This window comes from Oncorhynchus keta, chromosome 10 (genome assembly GCF_023373465.1).
Source record: "Oncorhynchus keta strain PuntledgeMale-10-30-2019 chromosome 10, Oket_V2, whole genome shotgun sequence".
Taxonomy (NCBI): domain Eukaryota; kingdom Metazoa; phylum Chordata; class Actinopteri; order Salmoniformes; family Salmonidae; genus Oncorhynchus; species Oncorhynchus keta.
The window spans coordinates 2,086,760-2,102,641 of NC_068430.1; the positions used below are offsets into that span (position 1 = coordinate 2,086,760).

At 48.0% G+C, this 15,882-nt stretch overlaps 1 protein-coding gene across 17 annotated transcripts in view; it reads right to left on the bottom strand.

Moving 5' to 3' along the window:
- Window positions 1–334: 334 nt before the first annotated feature.
- Window positions 335–15,882, bottom strand: part of LOC127932015 (transcription cofactor vestigial-like protein 4) — a 120,206-nt gene continuing 104,658 nt past the window's right edge. For 2 of the 17 annotated variants that reach the window (XM_052526184.1, XM_052526183.1), the window contains 3 exons: window positions 8,970–9,210; window positions 7,361–7,445; window positions 335–4,859 (listed from right to left, as the gene is read on the bottom strand). In XM_052526184.1, coding sequence (XP_052382144.1) covers window positions 4,609–4,859; window positions 7,361–7,445; window positions 8,970–9,210 — 577 coding nt within the window. In that variant the 3' untranslated portion in view covers window positions 335–4,608. The remainder of the gene's footprint in view (window positions 4,860–7,360; window positions 7,446–8,969; window positions 9,211–15,882) is intronic. The other 15 variants (XR_008143561.1, XR_008143569.1, XR_008143570.1 and 12 more) reach the window with 15 other exon arrangements.

Below are 15,882 nucleotides of genomic sequence, written 5' to 3' on the forward strand. Positions count from 1 at the left end.
ACTAATACAGTAGTGTTCGGATCTCGCAAACAAGATGGACGACAAAGATCTTTTGTTCCATTGTGTCAAAATAAAAAAATCGTCGTCCCGAATGACCCCCTATTCCCTATTTAGTGCACTACTTTTGTCCTCTGGTAGTGTACTATAAAGGGAATAGACTGTCATTTGGGATATATTGTAGAGTGTCTGCTGAGTAGCCTTGATTCAGCATTTATACACATTATACGTCATAATACACAAGTGGCTATCATCAATGCAGTGTTTATATTATTACTGTGTTCCTGCACTTTAACCTTTTAAAAGAACAACTCTAAAAACAAACAAAAAAAAGATCAACTTTTTAAAACATTTATTTTATACACAAACAAAAAAAAGGGGGTGAAATTAAATAGCTACATGTCATGAAACAAATTGATCCTCAAAAAATACCTACAATTTTCTCTGTACAATCGTTACGCACAGCGTAATGATGGTCTCATAATTAACTATATATAAAAAGTTGTTTTTTTATTAAGTGATTTTCCTACAGCGTGTAGGGCATTGTGTTGCCATAGCAGAACGAGTGAGAGCCTCCCAAAAATTATTGAAAAATTCTGGCAGCTTTCCAAAAAAAAAAAAAAAAATTCCCAGGTCAGCGGAAATGTGCGACTGTAGTGCTATGGTCACGTTTTTATAATGAAATGACCTCTGGACACTACGCCTCCTCCCTTTCTGTTCATGCACATTATAAATGATAATTATTTTAAAGGACATTATCAACATTTTAGTTCTCTCATAACATTTACCGAAAGTACAAAGTGGAAATCAACCAGTCATCTTTGAAGAACTATACATTAGTTTTTGTTTAAATCTGAACTCAGATTAAAGTCAATAATTATAACATCAACTGACTAGCAGCTGGATCAGCTCTGAGAGAATATGGTTTAGGTTCAGCTGGATCCGTTCTCTGAGAGAATATGGTTTAGGTTCAGCTGGATCCAGTCTCAGAGAGAATATGGTTTAGGTTCAGCTGGATCCGGTCTCAGAGAGAATATGATTTAGGTTCAGCTGGATCCGGTCTCTGAGAGAATATGGTTTAGGTTCAGCTGGATCCGTTCTCTGAGAGAATATGGTTTAGGTTCAGCTGGATCCGGTCTCAGAGAGAATATGGTTTAGGTTCAGCTGGATCCAGTCTCTGAGAGAATATGGTTTAGGTTCAGCTGGATCCGTTCTCTGAGAGAATATGGTTTAGGTTCAGCTGGATCCAGTCTCTGAGAGAATATGGTTTAGGTTCAGCTGGATCCAGTCTCTGAGAGAATATGGTTTAGGTTCAGCTGGATCCAGTCTCTGAGAGAATATGGTTTAGGTTCAGCTGGATCCAGTCTCTGAGAGAATATGGTTTAGGTTCAGCTGGATCCGTTCTCTGAGAGAATATGGTTTAGGCTCCGTCCCTAATGACATCCCTAATCCTTATGCACTAATTGTGGCCAGACAAAGTGTGAAGCTTTATATTAGGAATAGGGTTTCATGGAAGACGTGTAGCCTTGGATGTAGTTACAGGAACTATAGATTTGACTTGGGATGATGGAATGTTAGGGTATATAGGAGCTGTATAGACAGTGCTTCATCAACCCTAGAGCTTTAACCATGTTCTGTCACCTTCACCACTAGATTTGCACGTTACGGTTACATCCCCCAAAATTCTCAGGTTTTCTATCAATTCTGGTTGCTTGGAAGATCCGTGGATTTTCCAACCAGGATTTCCCGGAGAAAAATCAAGGAATTTTCAGGGGAAAGTTTCCAGAATGTTGCAACACTAAATCACCACCTTTCTGTCACTAAGTTAGTAGCTATACAAATACTGATACGAATCCAAGACCTGTCCTAGGTTCCCTATAGGAAGGAATGTCTGCTGCCTCGGTACAGGAGTTAGTTTCACAAGCTGCAGCTGCCCATCTACCCAGTGAGCAAAATTAGTTTTGAAAGACTTATTTTCAACATCTTGTGCTCATAAGATGCATTACCGCTACACACCCACAGTCGTTCATCAGAGAAGTAGAAACAACAACGACATGGAAAACACTAAATTAAATAAAAAAAACTAAGTCGACAAAAAGAAAAAAAGAAGATATAAAAGTTAAAAAGGTCGACTCTGGGTCGATCTCGTCGGCTGGTTTGTTGCGTTCAGTCATGCAAAAAAACAAAACAAAACAAAACAAAAAAACGCAGAGTAGCATCCAGGGATTATCAATAACGCTATAGAAGGATTACGGTAACGTTACGGAAAACATATGATTGATTTAGAATCCAAACGGATCATATAGAAGAGTACAGAAGGCCTGTCCGGAGGCTGTCCTCTGTGTCGCTAGCTGGTTGCTACCAGAGAGAACTGAAGAACACTACATATTAACATGGATATTACTGAAGAACACTACATATTAACATGGATATTACTGAAGAACACTACATATTAACATGGATATTACTGAAGAACACTACATATTAACATGGATATTACTGAAGAACACTACATATTAACATGGAGTCTAACTGGACCAGCAGTAAATGCAGCGGTTGTTGTTATTGCTGAAAACAAATATATAAAACAAAAACAATGTAACTTGTAATAAGATTGAAATGTCTAATAGACATGAATAGATACCAGCTATTTAAAAACAAAATATGCACCTTATTCTGTAAGCACTACCTTTACTTGACCAATCAAACCAGAGAGACATAATCTACCTACCTAGAGAGAGACATAATCTACCTACCTAGAGAGGAGACATAATCTACCTACCACACCACTGTGTCGCAGAGAGAGGAGACATAATCTACCTACCACACCACTGTGTCGCAGAGAGAGGAGACATAATCTACCTACCACACCACCGTGCTGCAGAGAGAGGAGACATAATCTACCTACCTAGAGAGGAGACATAATCTACCTACCTAGAGAGGAGACATAATCTACCTACCACACCACTGTGTCGCAGAGAGAGGAGACATAATCTACCTACCACACCACCGTGCCGCAGAGAGAGACATAATCTACCTGCCACACCACTGTGCCGCAGAGAGAGACATAATCTACCTGCCACACCACATTGTCGCAGAGAGGAGACATAATCTACCTACCACACCACAGTGTCGCAGAGAGAGGAGACATAATCTACCTACCACACCACTGTGCTGAAGAGAGAGGAGACATAATCTACCTGCCACACCAGTGTCGCAGAGAGGAGACATAATCTACCTACCACACCACAGTGTCGCAGAGAGAGGAGACATAATCTACCTGCCACACCAGTGTCGCAGAGAGAGGAGACATAATCTACCTGCCACACCACAGTGTCGCAGAGAGAGGAGACATAATCTACCTGCCACACCACATTGTCGCAGAGAGAGACATAATCTACCTGCCACACCTCAAGTGCCGAAGAGAGAGAGACAGAAGAGCTATAAGGGGGGTAGGGGAGAGGAAAGTAGGGGAGAGGAAAGTAGGGGTGGAGGGGTGAGGAAAGTAGGGGTGGAGGGGTGAGGGAGAGGAAAGTAGGGGTGGAGGGGTGAGGGAGAGGAAAGTAGGGGTGGAGGGGTGAGGGAGAGGAAAGTAGGGGTGGAGGGGTGAGGGAGAGGAAAGTAGGGGTGGAGGGGTGAGGAAAGTAGGGGTGAGGAAAGTAGGGGTGGAGGGGTGAGGAAAGTAGGGGTGGAGGGGTGAGGGAGAGGAAAGTAGGGGTGGAGGGGTGAGGGAGAGGAAAGTAGGGGTGGAGGGGTGAGGAAAGTAGGGGTGGAGGGGTGAGGGAGAGGAAAGTAGGGGTGGAGGGGTGAGGAAAGTAGGGGTGGAGGGGTGAGGGAGAGGAAAGTAGGGGTGGAGGGGTGAGGAAAGTAGGGGTGGAGGGGTGAGGGATCAAACTAAAAGATTGGGGGAAATAAAATGCATTTTCTTTCTTTTAAAAAGAGGTAACAGATTTGCATCAGAGTTCTCTTTGGTAACGAAGGCATGTGGTTGGTTGGGATGCGTCTCCATCTTGAATCCGTACATCTCATTGTACACAGAAACAAATCGTTTCACACTCGGCTTTTCTCTTCAAAATCTCAGCCGTCCAATAACACAAACAGAAAGAAGCAAAACCTACTTCTACATAAAAAGTCAATTCAAAACTAAATAAATGCCAAAAGTCAAAACGTAGAGAAAAGAAAATGCTTCCCTTTTACTCCGTGGTTATATACATGGCTATATCCCTAGCTACAGGCACAGCTCTCTAACGGGGGTTACATCATGCAGGGCAGTCTTACACCAGGGAACAAGGCCAACCCTCTTCCTGGAAGGAGAGACATTGGACGCGCAGGGTTTTCCTCCAGCCCTGCTCTGAAACACACCTGTGGTCGTATTTGTTAGTGCACACTATAACTAAATGAAAACAAGTTTGGTGAATATGAGTGATTCTTCTACATCAGCTGGTCATCGGGACCGTGTTGAATCAGGTGTTAGTTACAACAGGGCTGGAGCTAAATGAAAACACCCTGCCTTGCCAGTAACTCTCCAGCAGGACGGTGTAACCCGTGGTGTTACAGTGAATAAGGGATGGGGCAGGGGGGCGGGTTTTAGCTGGCTCTAAGCCCCTCCCATCAGGACACAATGGATGGAGAGTGGCTGTGGTTGACCATGTGACTGTTTGGGGAGGAGTCAGGGGAGGAGGAGGAGGAGCTTCCTTTGGCTTTGATCTGCAGCCAGGTCTCTCCTAAGGCCTTGGTGAAATGGTCGTCCACAGAGCCGGTGATGGACACAGAGTTGGAGACGGGTTCCGGCTGCTTGTAGTTCCTCCCCAGGCTGCGCCGGAAATGCTCCTCGATCACCGGGTCAACACACGCAGAGTTGGCTGGAAGAGAAGAGGAGAGGGCTATAACTCTAACCCCAGACAGGTGGGGCTCTAACCCCAGACAGGCAGGGCTCTAACATCCAGACAGGCGGGGCTCTAACATCCAGACAGGCGGGGCTCTAACCCCAGACAGGCGGGGCTCTAACATCCAGACAGGTGGGGCTCTAACCCCAGACAGGCGGGGCTCTAACCCCAGACAGGTGGGGCTCTAACCCCAGACAGGCGGGGCTCTAACATCCAGACAGGCGGGGCTCTAACCCCAGACAGGCGGGGCTCTAACATCCAGACAGGCGGGGCTCTAACATCCAGACAGGCGGGGCTCTAACATCCAGACAGGCGGGGCTCTAACATCCAGACAGGCGGGGCTCTAACCCCAGACATGCGGGGCTCTAACATCCAGACAGGCGGGGCTCTAACATCCAGACAGGCGGGGCTCTAACATCCAGACAGGCGGGGCTCTAACATCCAGACAGGCGGGGCTCTAACATCCAGACAGGCAGGGCTCTAACATCCAGACAGGCAGGGCTCTAACATCCAGACAGGCGGGGCTCTAACATCCAGACAGGCGGGGCTCTAACATCCAGACAGGCGGGGCTCTAACATCCAGACAGGCGGGGCTCTAACATCCAGACAGGCGGGGCTCTAACATCCAGACAGGTGGGACTCTAACCCCAGACAGGTGGGGCTCTAACCCCAGACAGGTGGGGCTCTAACATCCAGACAGGCGGGGCTCTAACCCCAGACAGGCGGGGCTCTAACATCCAGACAGGCGGGGCTCTAACCCTAGACAGGCAGGGCTCTAACATCCAGACAGGCGGGGCTCTAACCCCAGACAGGCGGGGCTCTAACATCCAGACAGGCGGGGCTCTAACATCCAGACAGGTGGGGCTCTAACCCCAGACAGGTGGGGCTCTAACATCCAGACAGGCGGGGCTCTAACATCCAGACAGGCAGGGCTCTAACATCCAGACAGGCAGGGCTCTAACATCCAGACAGGCAGGGCTCTAACATCCAGACAGGCGGGGCTCTAACATCCAGACAGGCGGGGCTCTAACCCCAGACAGGCGGGGCTCTAACATCCAGACAGGCGGGGCTCTAACATCCAGACAGGCGGGGCTCTAACATCCAGACAGGCGGGGCTCTAACATCCAGACAGGCAGGGCTCTAACATCCAGACAGGCAGGGCTCTAACATCCAGACAGGCAGGGCTCTAACATCCAGACAGGCAGGGCTCTAACATCCAGACAGGCGGGGCTCTAACATCCAGACAGGCGGGGCTCTAACCCCAGACAGGCGGGGCTCTAACCCCAGACAGGCAGGGCTCTAACATCCAGACAGGCAGGGCTCTAACATCCAGACAGGCGGGGCTCTAACATCCAGACAGGCGGGGCTCTAACATCCAGACAGGCGGGGCTCTAACCCCAGACAGGCAGGGCTCTAACATCCAGACAGGCGGGGCTCTAACCCCAGACAGGCGGGGCTCTAACATCTAGACAGGTGTGGCTCAAACATCCAGACAGGTGGGGCTCTAACATCCAGACAGGTGGGGCTCTAACATCCAGACAGGTGGGGCTCTAACATCCAGACAGGTGGGGCTCTAACATCCAGACAGGTGGGGCTCTAACATCCAGACAGGTGGGGCTCTAACATCCAGACAGGTGGGGCTCTAACATCCAGACAGATTTACGTCTGGGGTGCACTACTTTTAACCTTACACTTCACTCTAATCCCAAACCAAATCTAGGACCCTTATGTGGTCCCGGTTGGAGTCTACAGGCAGAATAGGGCTCATGGTCCCGGTTGGAGTCTACAGGCAGAATAGGGCTCATGGTCCCGGTTGGAGTCTACAGGCAGAATAGGGCTCATGGTCCCGGTTGGAGTCTACAGGCAGAATAGGGCTCATGGTCCCGGTTGGAGTCTACAGGCAGAATAGGGCTCATGGTCCCGGTTGGAGTCTACAGGCAGAATAGGGCTCATGGTCCCGGTTGGAGTCTACAGGCAGAATAGGGCTCATGGTCCCGGTTGGAGTCTACAGGCAGAATAGGGCTCATGGTCCCGGTTGGAGTCTACAGGCAGAATAGGGCTCATGGTCCCGGTTGGAGTCTACAGGCAGAATAGGGCTCATGGTCCCGGTTGGAGTCTACAGGCAGAATAGGGCTCATGGTCCCGGTTGGAGTCTACAGGCAGAATAGGGCTCATCTGATGACTTACAGCGGTTACTGGGGTGTCTGCAGGCTGGTCTACTGTAGCAGTATGGTATAATATATATGATGCTACTCAAAGTTGCAGGCTGATCTACTGTAGCAGTATGGTATAATATATATGATGCTACTGACAGTTGCAGGCTGGTCTACTGTAGCAGTATGGTATAATATATATGATGCTACTCACAGTTGCAGGCTGATCTACTGTAGCAGTATGGTATAATATATATGATGCTACTGACAGTTGCAGGCTGGTCTACTGTAGCAGTATGGTATAATATATATGATGCTACTCACAGTTGCAGGCTGGTCTACTGTAGTTGTTAGGCAGGTTACAGTTCCGGTTTTTGGCCGGAGCGCACGTTATCACTGACGGACGATTCTAAACAAACACAAAGAAATCAAACAAAACATGTTCAGGACTTAGCATGGGGTTTTGAAGACAACGTGGACTTAGCATGGGGTTTTGAAGACAACGTGGACTTAGCATGGGGTTTTGAAGACAACGTGGACTTAGCATGGGGTTTTGACGACAACGTGGACTTAGCATGGGGTTTTGAAGACAACGTGGACTTAGCATGGGGTTTTGAAGACAACGTGGACTTAGCATGGGGTTTTGAAGACAACGTGGACTTAGCATGGGGTTTTGAAGACAACGTGGACTTAGCATGGGGTCTTGAAGACAACGTGGACTTGGCATGGGGTCTTGAAGACAACGTGGACTTGGCATGGGGTCTTGAAGACAACGTGGACTTGGCATGGGGTCTTGAAGACAACGTGGACTTGGCATGGGGTCTTGAAGACAACGTGGACTTAGCATGGGGTCTTGAAGACAACGTGGACTTAGCATGGGGTCTTGAAGACAACGTGGACTTAGCATGGGGTTTTGAAGACAACGTGGACTTGGCATGGGGTCTTGAAGACAACGTGGACTTGGCATGGGGTCTTGAAGACAACGTGGACTTGGCATGGGGTCTTGGAGACAACGTGGACTTGGCATGGGGTTTTGGAGAAAACGTGGTCTTGAAGACAACGTGGACTTGGCATGGGGTCTTGAAGACAACGTGGACTTGGCATGGGGTCTTGAAGACAACGTGGACTTGGCATGGGGTCTTGAAGACAACGTGGACTTGGCATGGGGTCTTGGAGACAACGTGGACTTGGCATGGGGTCTTGGAGACAACGTGGACTTGGCATGGGGTCTTGAAGACAACGTGGACTTGGCATGGGGTCTTGGAGACAACGTGGACTTGGCATGGGGTCTTGGAGACAACGTGGACTTGGCATGGGGTTTTGGAGAAAACGTGGTCTTGAAGACAACGTGGACTTGGCATGGGGTCTTGAAGACAACCTGGACTCAGCATGGGGTCTTGAAGACAACGTGGACTTGGCATGGGCAACCTGGACTTAGCATGGGGTCTTGAAGACAACGTGGACTCAGCATGGGGTCTTGAAGACAACGTGGACTCAGCAAGGGGTCTTGAAGACAACGTGGACTTGGCATGGGGTCTTGGAGACAACGTGGACTTGGCATGGGGTCTTGGAGACAACGTGGACTTGGCATGGGGTCTTGGAGACAACGTGGACTTGGCATGGGGTCTTGGAGACAACGTGGACTTGGCATGGGGTTTTGGAGAAAACGTGGTCTTGAAGACAACGTGGACTTGGCATGGGGTCTTGAAGACAACCTGGACTCAGCATGGGGTCTTGAAGACAACGTGGACTTGGCATGGGCAACCTGGACTTAGCATGGGGTCTTGAAGACAACGTGGACTCAGCATGGGGTCTTGAAGACAACGTGGACTCAGCACGGGGTCTTGAAGACAACGTGTTACCTGCATATTCTTAAGCCCTGAAAGTGTGAGTGTGAGTGTGTGTGTGTGTGTGTGTTCGTCTTGAGTCTAACCTGCTGGCGTTCCACAGGGCTGACAGTTGGTGAGATGACAAAGGTACGGGCGGCATCCATGTTGTTTTTGGTCAGGGCGAGAGGCTGGTCCATGGCCAGGCTGGGCATGTGGTGGTGTGGGGCGTACAGGTGGTGGTTGCCATGGAGAACCATGGAGGGGGCGGCGGCTCGCTCCATGGGGGTGCGGCTACAGTCCCGAGGCTCCTTAGTACTACGGAAGTCGCCATTGGAAGGCTTGCCTCTGCAGAGAGAAGATGATAAAATATTTATTGTCCAATGTACACAGATGTCCTAAAGAAACTGGTCTTGTGATTCATTCCAAGACTGGAGAGAGGCAGTGGAGGGGGTAACAGACAGAGAAATCCATAACATCAAGACAGAAGACTGATTGATGTCTACTGTTGGAGCAGAGATCAGAAGCGTCAGATGAAACAGAGCATGAAACATTGTAAAGCAAAGGCATTTGACTGAACGTGACAAAAACCTAACGGCTGGTTGTGTAGATGGATGAGAATTATTATTATTTTTTTTAAATCTATTTTTAGAATAAGGCTGTAACGTAACAAAATGTGACTCGTTTCAGGAAACTAGGCGTATCACTACTTCACAGGAGTGACATTTGAACATATGAAAAAACTATAATTACGAAAATACGTTTTTTTTTTGTTGACAGAAATGCCTTCTGGAACATTCATGTGCCTTAATAACAAACTTGTATTCCATCTGTAAATGATCAGTATGTGTAGGCAATCCTGTCTAATGCAGCTTTTTAGAAAAGACATCACGTATTAAAACTGCTTCAGTGTTGCTCTCCACTTTCTGGAGGACCGAGTTTTGAAATCAGTGGAATTAGAGTCTGATAGCTGGAGCAAATTTTGGCGTCTGATTGCTAATATGCAGATGGAGTTGAAAAGAGAACACGCAGAAGTCTCTGGATTACATCTTCAAAGTCATGGGCAACCATGGCATCCGTGACAGTTACCTTTGCTGCAGAGGATAAGTTCATTAGAGCTGCATCAGATGACCTGGCCTCCACAAGCATCCAACCTCAACCCAATTAAGGAGGTGGTTTGGGATGAGTTGGACAGCAGAGTGAAGGAAAAACAGCAAACAATGCTCAGCATATGTGGGAACTCCTTCAAGATTGTTGGAAAAGCATTCCAGGTGAAGCTGGTTGAGAGACTGCCAAGAGTGTGCAAAACTGTAAAGGCAAAAAAGTGTCTACTTTAAAGAAACTAAAATATATTTTGATTCGTTTAACACTTTTTTGGTTACTACATGATTCCATATTGATATCTTTCACTATTATTCGACAATGTAGAAAATAGTAAAAAAATTAAGAAAATCCTTCAATAACTGGGAGTCCAAACTTTTGACTGGTTCTGTATATTATCCACGTCCTTGTTCAGGCACAACTCTGAGAAACATAGAATATTACAGGTCCTGTAGATAGGATAGTCTGGAACAGAGCTCGTCTAGTTTGTTCTCTAGTGACTCTACACGCTCGCTAACAGAAGTGAGGGTAGAGGCGGTTAATTTGCTCGCCAACGTCGTCTCGTCAGGATGCCGCCTCGCCTTCCTCTTTAGAGTCCTGGGGGGTCTGGGGTAAGCGGAACATCCACAGCTGCCGACTCGTTAAAGTAGAAATGTAGAAAACTTTGATGTCAAGAAGTCTATTTTCAAGTAATTTTTATTTTATCTTTATTTAACCAGGCAAGTCAGTTAAGAACACATTCTTATTTTCAATGACTGCCTGGGAACAGTGGGTTAACAGCCTGTTCAGGGGCAGAACGACAGATTTGTACCTTGTCAGCTCGGGGGTTTGAACTTGCAACCTTGCGGTTACTAGTCCAACGCTCTAAACACTAGGCTACCCTGCCAAGTCCTAGGAAATGATGTCAGAGGACATTATGTACAACAAATAAAAGTCTCCGGTCAGAAAATAATTTTGAACAGAGATTGTTTTCAGGTTCTTTGTCAGAAAGTATTTCAAAGGTGGTTAACAGTTTTTACTGATTAGGTACATTTTAGTTTATGTGATTGACGTGGAATTACTCTGGAGCCATATGTCTGTGTGTCTGTCTCTCTGTGTGTGTCTGTCTCTCTGTGTGTGTGTCTGTCTCTCTGTGTGTGTGTCTGTCTCTCTGTGTGTGTGTCTGTCTCTCTGTGTGTGTGTCTGTCTCTCTGTGTGTGTGTGTCTGTCTCTCTGTGTGTGTGTGTCTGTCTCTCTGTGTGTGTGTGTCTGTCTCTCTGTGTGTGTGTGTCTGTCTCTCTGTGTGTGTGTCTCTGTCTCTCTGTGTGTGTGTCTCTGTCTCTCTGTGTGTGTGTCTCTGTCTCTCTGTGTGTGTGTCTCTGTCTCTCTGTGTGTGTGTCTGTGTGTCTGTCTCTCTGTGTGTGTGTCTGTGTGTCTGTCTCTCTGTGTGTGTGTCTGTGTGTCTGTCTCTCTGTGTGTGTGTCTGTCTCTCTGTGTGTGTGTCTGTCTCTCTGTGTGTGTGTGTCTGTCTCTCTGTGTGTGTGTCTCTGTCTCTGTGTGTGTGTGTCTCTGTCTCTCTGTGTGTGTCTCTGTCTCTCTGTGTGTGTCTCTGTCTCTCTGTGTGTGTCTCTGTCTCTCTGTGTGTGTCTCTGTCTCTCTGTGTGTGTCTCTGTCTCTCTGTGTGTGTCTGTCTCTCTGTGTGTGTCTGTCTCTCTGTGTGTGTGTCTGTCTCTCTGTGTGTGTGTCTGTCTCTCTGTGTGTGTGTCTGTCTCTCTGTGTGTGTGTCTGTCTCTGTGTGTGTGTGTCTGTCTCTCTGTCTGTGTGTGTGTCTGTCTCTCTGTCTGTGTGTGTGTCTGTCTCTCTGTCTGTGTGTGTGTCTGTCTCTCTGTGTGTGTGTCTGTCTCTCTGTCTGTGTGTGTGTGTGTCTGTCTCTCTGTCTGTGTGTGTGTCTGTCTGTGTGTGTGTCTGTCTCTCTGTCTGTGTGTGTGTGTCTGTCTCTGTGTGTGTGTCCGTCTCTGTGTGTGTCTGTCTCTCTGTGTGTGTGTCTGTCTCTGTGTGTGTGTGTCTGTCTCTGTGTGTGTGTCTCTGTGTGTGTCTGTCTCTCTGTGTGTGTGTCTGTCTCTGTGTGTGTGTGTCTGTCTCTGTGTGTGTGTGTCTGTCTCTGTGTGTGTGTGTCTCTGTGTGTGTCTGTCTCTGTGTGTGTCTCTGTCTCTCTGTCTGTGTGTGTGTATGTGTTAGCTGCTACTTGACACCTCATGCTTGGGTGCACCTAGATATTATTATCTCTCTCTCCCTGTGCTAGTCAGTCGTATGAAAGACAGACCTGGGTCTGGGGGGGATAGGGGCAGGGCGAGGGACAAAATAAAACAAGTTACTTTTGTCCCAAAACCCTGGAATGTGGAAACGAGGGTAATATTTCCCTCCCTGGTCAGTTGTGCTTCAGAACCACTCTACATCCACTGTAAATGGAACCTTGTGGAATCATTTAAAAAAAAAAACTGCACTGTTCATGACTGTAGTTCAAGTCAGACGGCAACCAAGGACCAATTTCTATCTGAAAACAAGGAGCCCTTATCCTGTAAGAGTCAGGCGGCTGTGGGCTGGAAGCCTGCTACGGCCCGCCTCTCTGCGGGCTGGAAACCTGCTACGGCCCGCCTCTCTGCGGGCTGGAAGCCTGCTACGGCCCGCCTCTCTGCGGGCTGGAAGCCTGCTACGGCCCGCCTCTCTGCGGGCTGGAAGCCTGCTACGGCCCGCCTCTCTGCGGGCTGGAAGCCTGCTACGGCCCGCCTCTCTGCGGGCTGGAAGCCTGCTACGGCCCTCCTCTCTGCGGGCTGGAAGCCTGCTACGGCCCTCCTCTCTGCGGGCTGGAAGCCTGCTACGGCCCACCTCTCTGCGGGCTGGAAGCCTGCTACGGCCCTCCTCTCTGCGGGCTGGAAGCCTGCTACGGCCCGCCTCTCTGCGGGCTGGAAGCCTGCTACGGCCCTCCTCTCTGCGGGCTGGAAGCCTGCTACGGCCCTCCTCTCTGCGGGCTGGAAGCCTGCTACGGCCCGCCTCTCTGCGGGCTGGAAGCCTGCTACGGCCCTCCTCTCTGCGGGCTGGAAGCCTGCTACGGCCCTCCTCTCTGCGGGCTGGAAGCCTGCTACGGCCCTCCTCTCTGCGGGCTGGAAGCCTGCTACGGCCCTCCTCTCTGCGGGCTGGAAGCCTGCTACGGCCCTCCTCTCTGCGGGCTGGAAGCCTGCTACGGCCCGTCGCTCTGTCTCTGTAGTATTCCCTCCTGTTGAGGCCTCTCCTCACTTGGCAACGTGCACCTTTGTAACATGACAGTGTAACATTGTACTCTGTTCTATTTGTTCCTAGAACCCCGAATAGCAGAGTTGTGGAATCGAGTTACACATTTGATTAAACTTGTAGCCTCAAGACTCGACAATGACTTGAGACTGACTTTAAATTATCTGGCCAGGTTTGGTAACGTTTTGTCACTAAATTTGTGGCACAGAGACTCCATGGTTTTACTCTCTATGCAGCCAGAGACTCCATGGTTTTACTCTCTATGCAGCCAGACTCCATGGTTTTACTCTCTATGCAGCCAGAGACTCCATGGTTTTACTCTCTATGCAGCCAGAGACTCCATGGTTTTACTCTCTATGCAGCCAGACTCCATGGTTTTACTCTCTATGCAGCCAGAGACTCCATGGTTTTACTCTCTATGCAGCCAGAGACTCCATGGTTTTACTCTCTATGCAGCCAGAGACTCCATGGTTTTACTCTCTATGCAGCCAGACTCCATGGTTTTACTCTCTATGCAGCCAGAGACTCCATGGTTTTACTCTCTATGCAGCCAGAGACTCCATGGTTTTACTCTCTATGCAGCCAGAGACTCCATGGTTTTACTCTCTATGCAGCCAGACTCCATGGTTTTACTCTCTATGCAGCCAGACTCCATGGTTTTACTCTCTATGCAGCCAGAGACTCCATGGTTTTACTCTCTATGCAGCCAGAGACTCCATGGTTTTACTCTCTATGCAGCCAGACTCCATGGTTTTACTCTCTATGCAGCCAGAGACTCCATGGTTTTACTCTCTATGCAGCCAGACTCCATGGTTTTACTCTCTATGCAGCCAGAGACTCCATGGTTTTACTCTCTATGCAGCCAGAGACTCCATGGTTTTACTCTCTATGCAGCCAGACTCCATGGTTTTACTCTCTATGCAGCCAGAGACTCCATGGTTTTACTCTCTATGCAGCCAGAGACTCCATGGTTTTACTCTCTATGCAGCCAGAGACTCCATGGTTTTACTCTCTATGCAGCCAGAGACTCCATGGTTTTACTCTCTATGCAGCCAGACTCCATGGTTTTACTCTCTATGCAGCCAGAGACTCCATGGTTTTACTCTCTATGCAGCCAGAGACTCCATGGTTTTACTCTCTATGCAGCCAGAGACTCCATGGTTTTACTCTCTATGCAGCCAGAGACTCCATGGTTTTACTCTCTATGCAGCCAGAGACTCCATGGTTTTACTCTCTATGCAGCCAGAGACTCCATGGTTTTACTCTCTATGCAGCCAGAGACTCCATGGTTTTACTCTCTATGCAGCCAGAGACTCCATGGTTTTACTCTCTATGCAGCCAGAGACAGTCATCGCAGAATCGCCCTTCCAAAAAAAAAAGAACATTTGATAGATTGGCTTGTGAAATGTACACTCGGTCCTCTGATTGGACCAGCAAACTGTCACTCAACACAGGCCGGGTGAGCTAATTTGCTTATTTGCTGTTCAGCTATACGATCAGGTGCCACATGCAAAACATATACAGTTACAGTCGTGGCCAAAAGTTTTGAGAACGACACAAATATTAATTTCCACAAAGTTTGCTTCTTCGGTGTCTTTAGATATTTTTGTCAGATGTTACTATGGGATACTGAAGTATAATTACAAGCGTTTCATAAGTGTCTAAGGCTTTTATTGACAATTACATGAAGTTGATGCAAAGAGTGAATATTTGCAGTGTTGACCCAGGGCTGTAATGCGGTGGAATTGTTATTTTTTGGGATTCAATTCATTTGCATGGCAAAGAGGGACTTTGCAATTAATTGCAATTCATCTGATCACTCTTCATAACATTCTGGAGTTTATGCAAATTGCCTTCACCACAACTGTTATTTTGGTTACTCTGCTAGCATCTTGCTGGCTACTCTGCTAGCATCTTGCTGGCTACTCTGCTAGCATCTTGCTGGCTACTCTGCTAGCATCTTGCTGGCTACTCTGCTAGCATCTTTCTGGCTACTCTGCTAGCATCTTTCTGGCTACTCTGCTAGCAGCTTGCTGGCTACTTGGATACTCTGCTAGCATCTTGCTGGCTACTTGGATACTCTGCTAGCATCTTGCTGGCTACTCTGCCAGCAGCTTGCTGGCTACTCTGCTAGCAGCTTGCTGGCTACTCTGCTAGCAGCTTGCTGGCTACTCTGCTAGCAGCTTGCTGGCTACTCTGCTAGCAGCTTGCTGGCTACTCTGCTAGCAGCTTGCTGGCTACTCAGCTTGCTAGCTAGCCGGCTAAAAACAGCAAGCTAACTTTTTTAGCTTCCCACATCTCCTCCATGTGAAATAATATGCCAAGGTACTTGCCAGTGTAATCTACAACATCACCCCAGTTTGATACGCTGCTTGAATGCATTTGGTTCCATATCAGCTAAAAAAAAACAATAGAATGTCATCATTTTTCTCTCGGCGATACAGCAAATACCATTTCAAAATAGCCTAGAATCCGGTAGTTATTACTTCTAAACAAAATACCTTTTTGAAGGGGGGATTTTAAAAAGACTGCAATGTTGGCTTGATTTATTTTTGTGGAACATTCCCTGAGATTATATTTAGTTGTCGATGCAAAATAGGTTGCCCAGCTAAACCAAGGCCAAGCTATCTTTAAATTCAAGTGAAACAGATT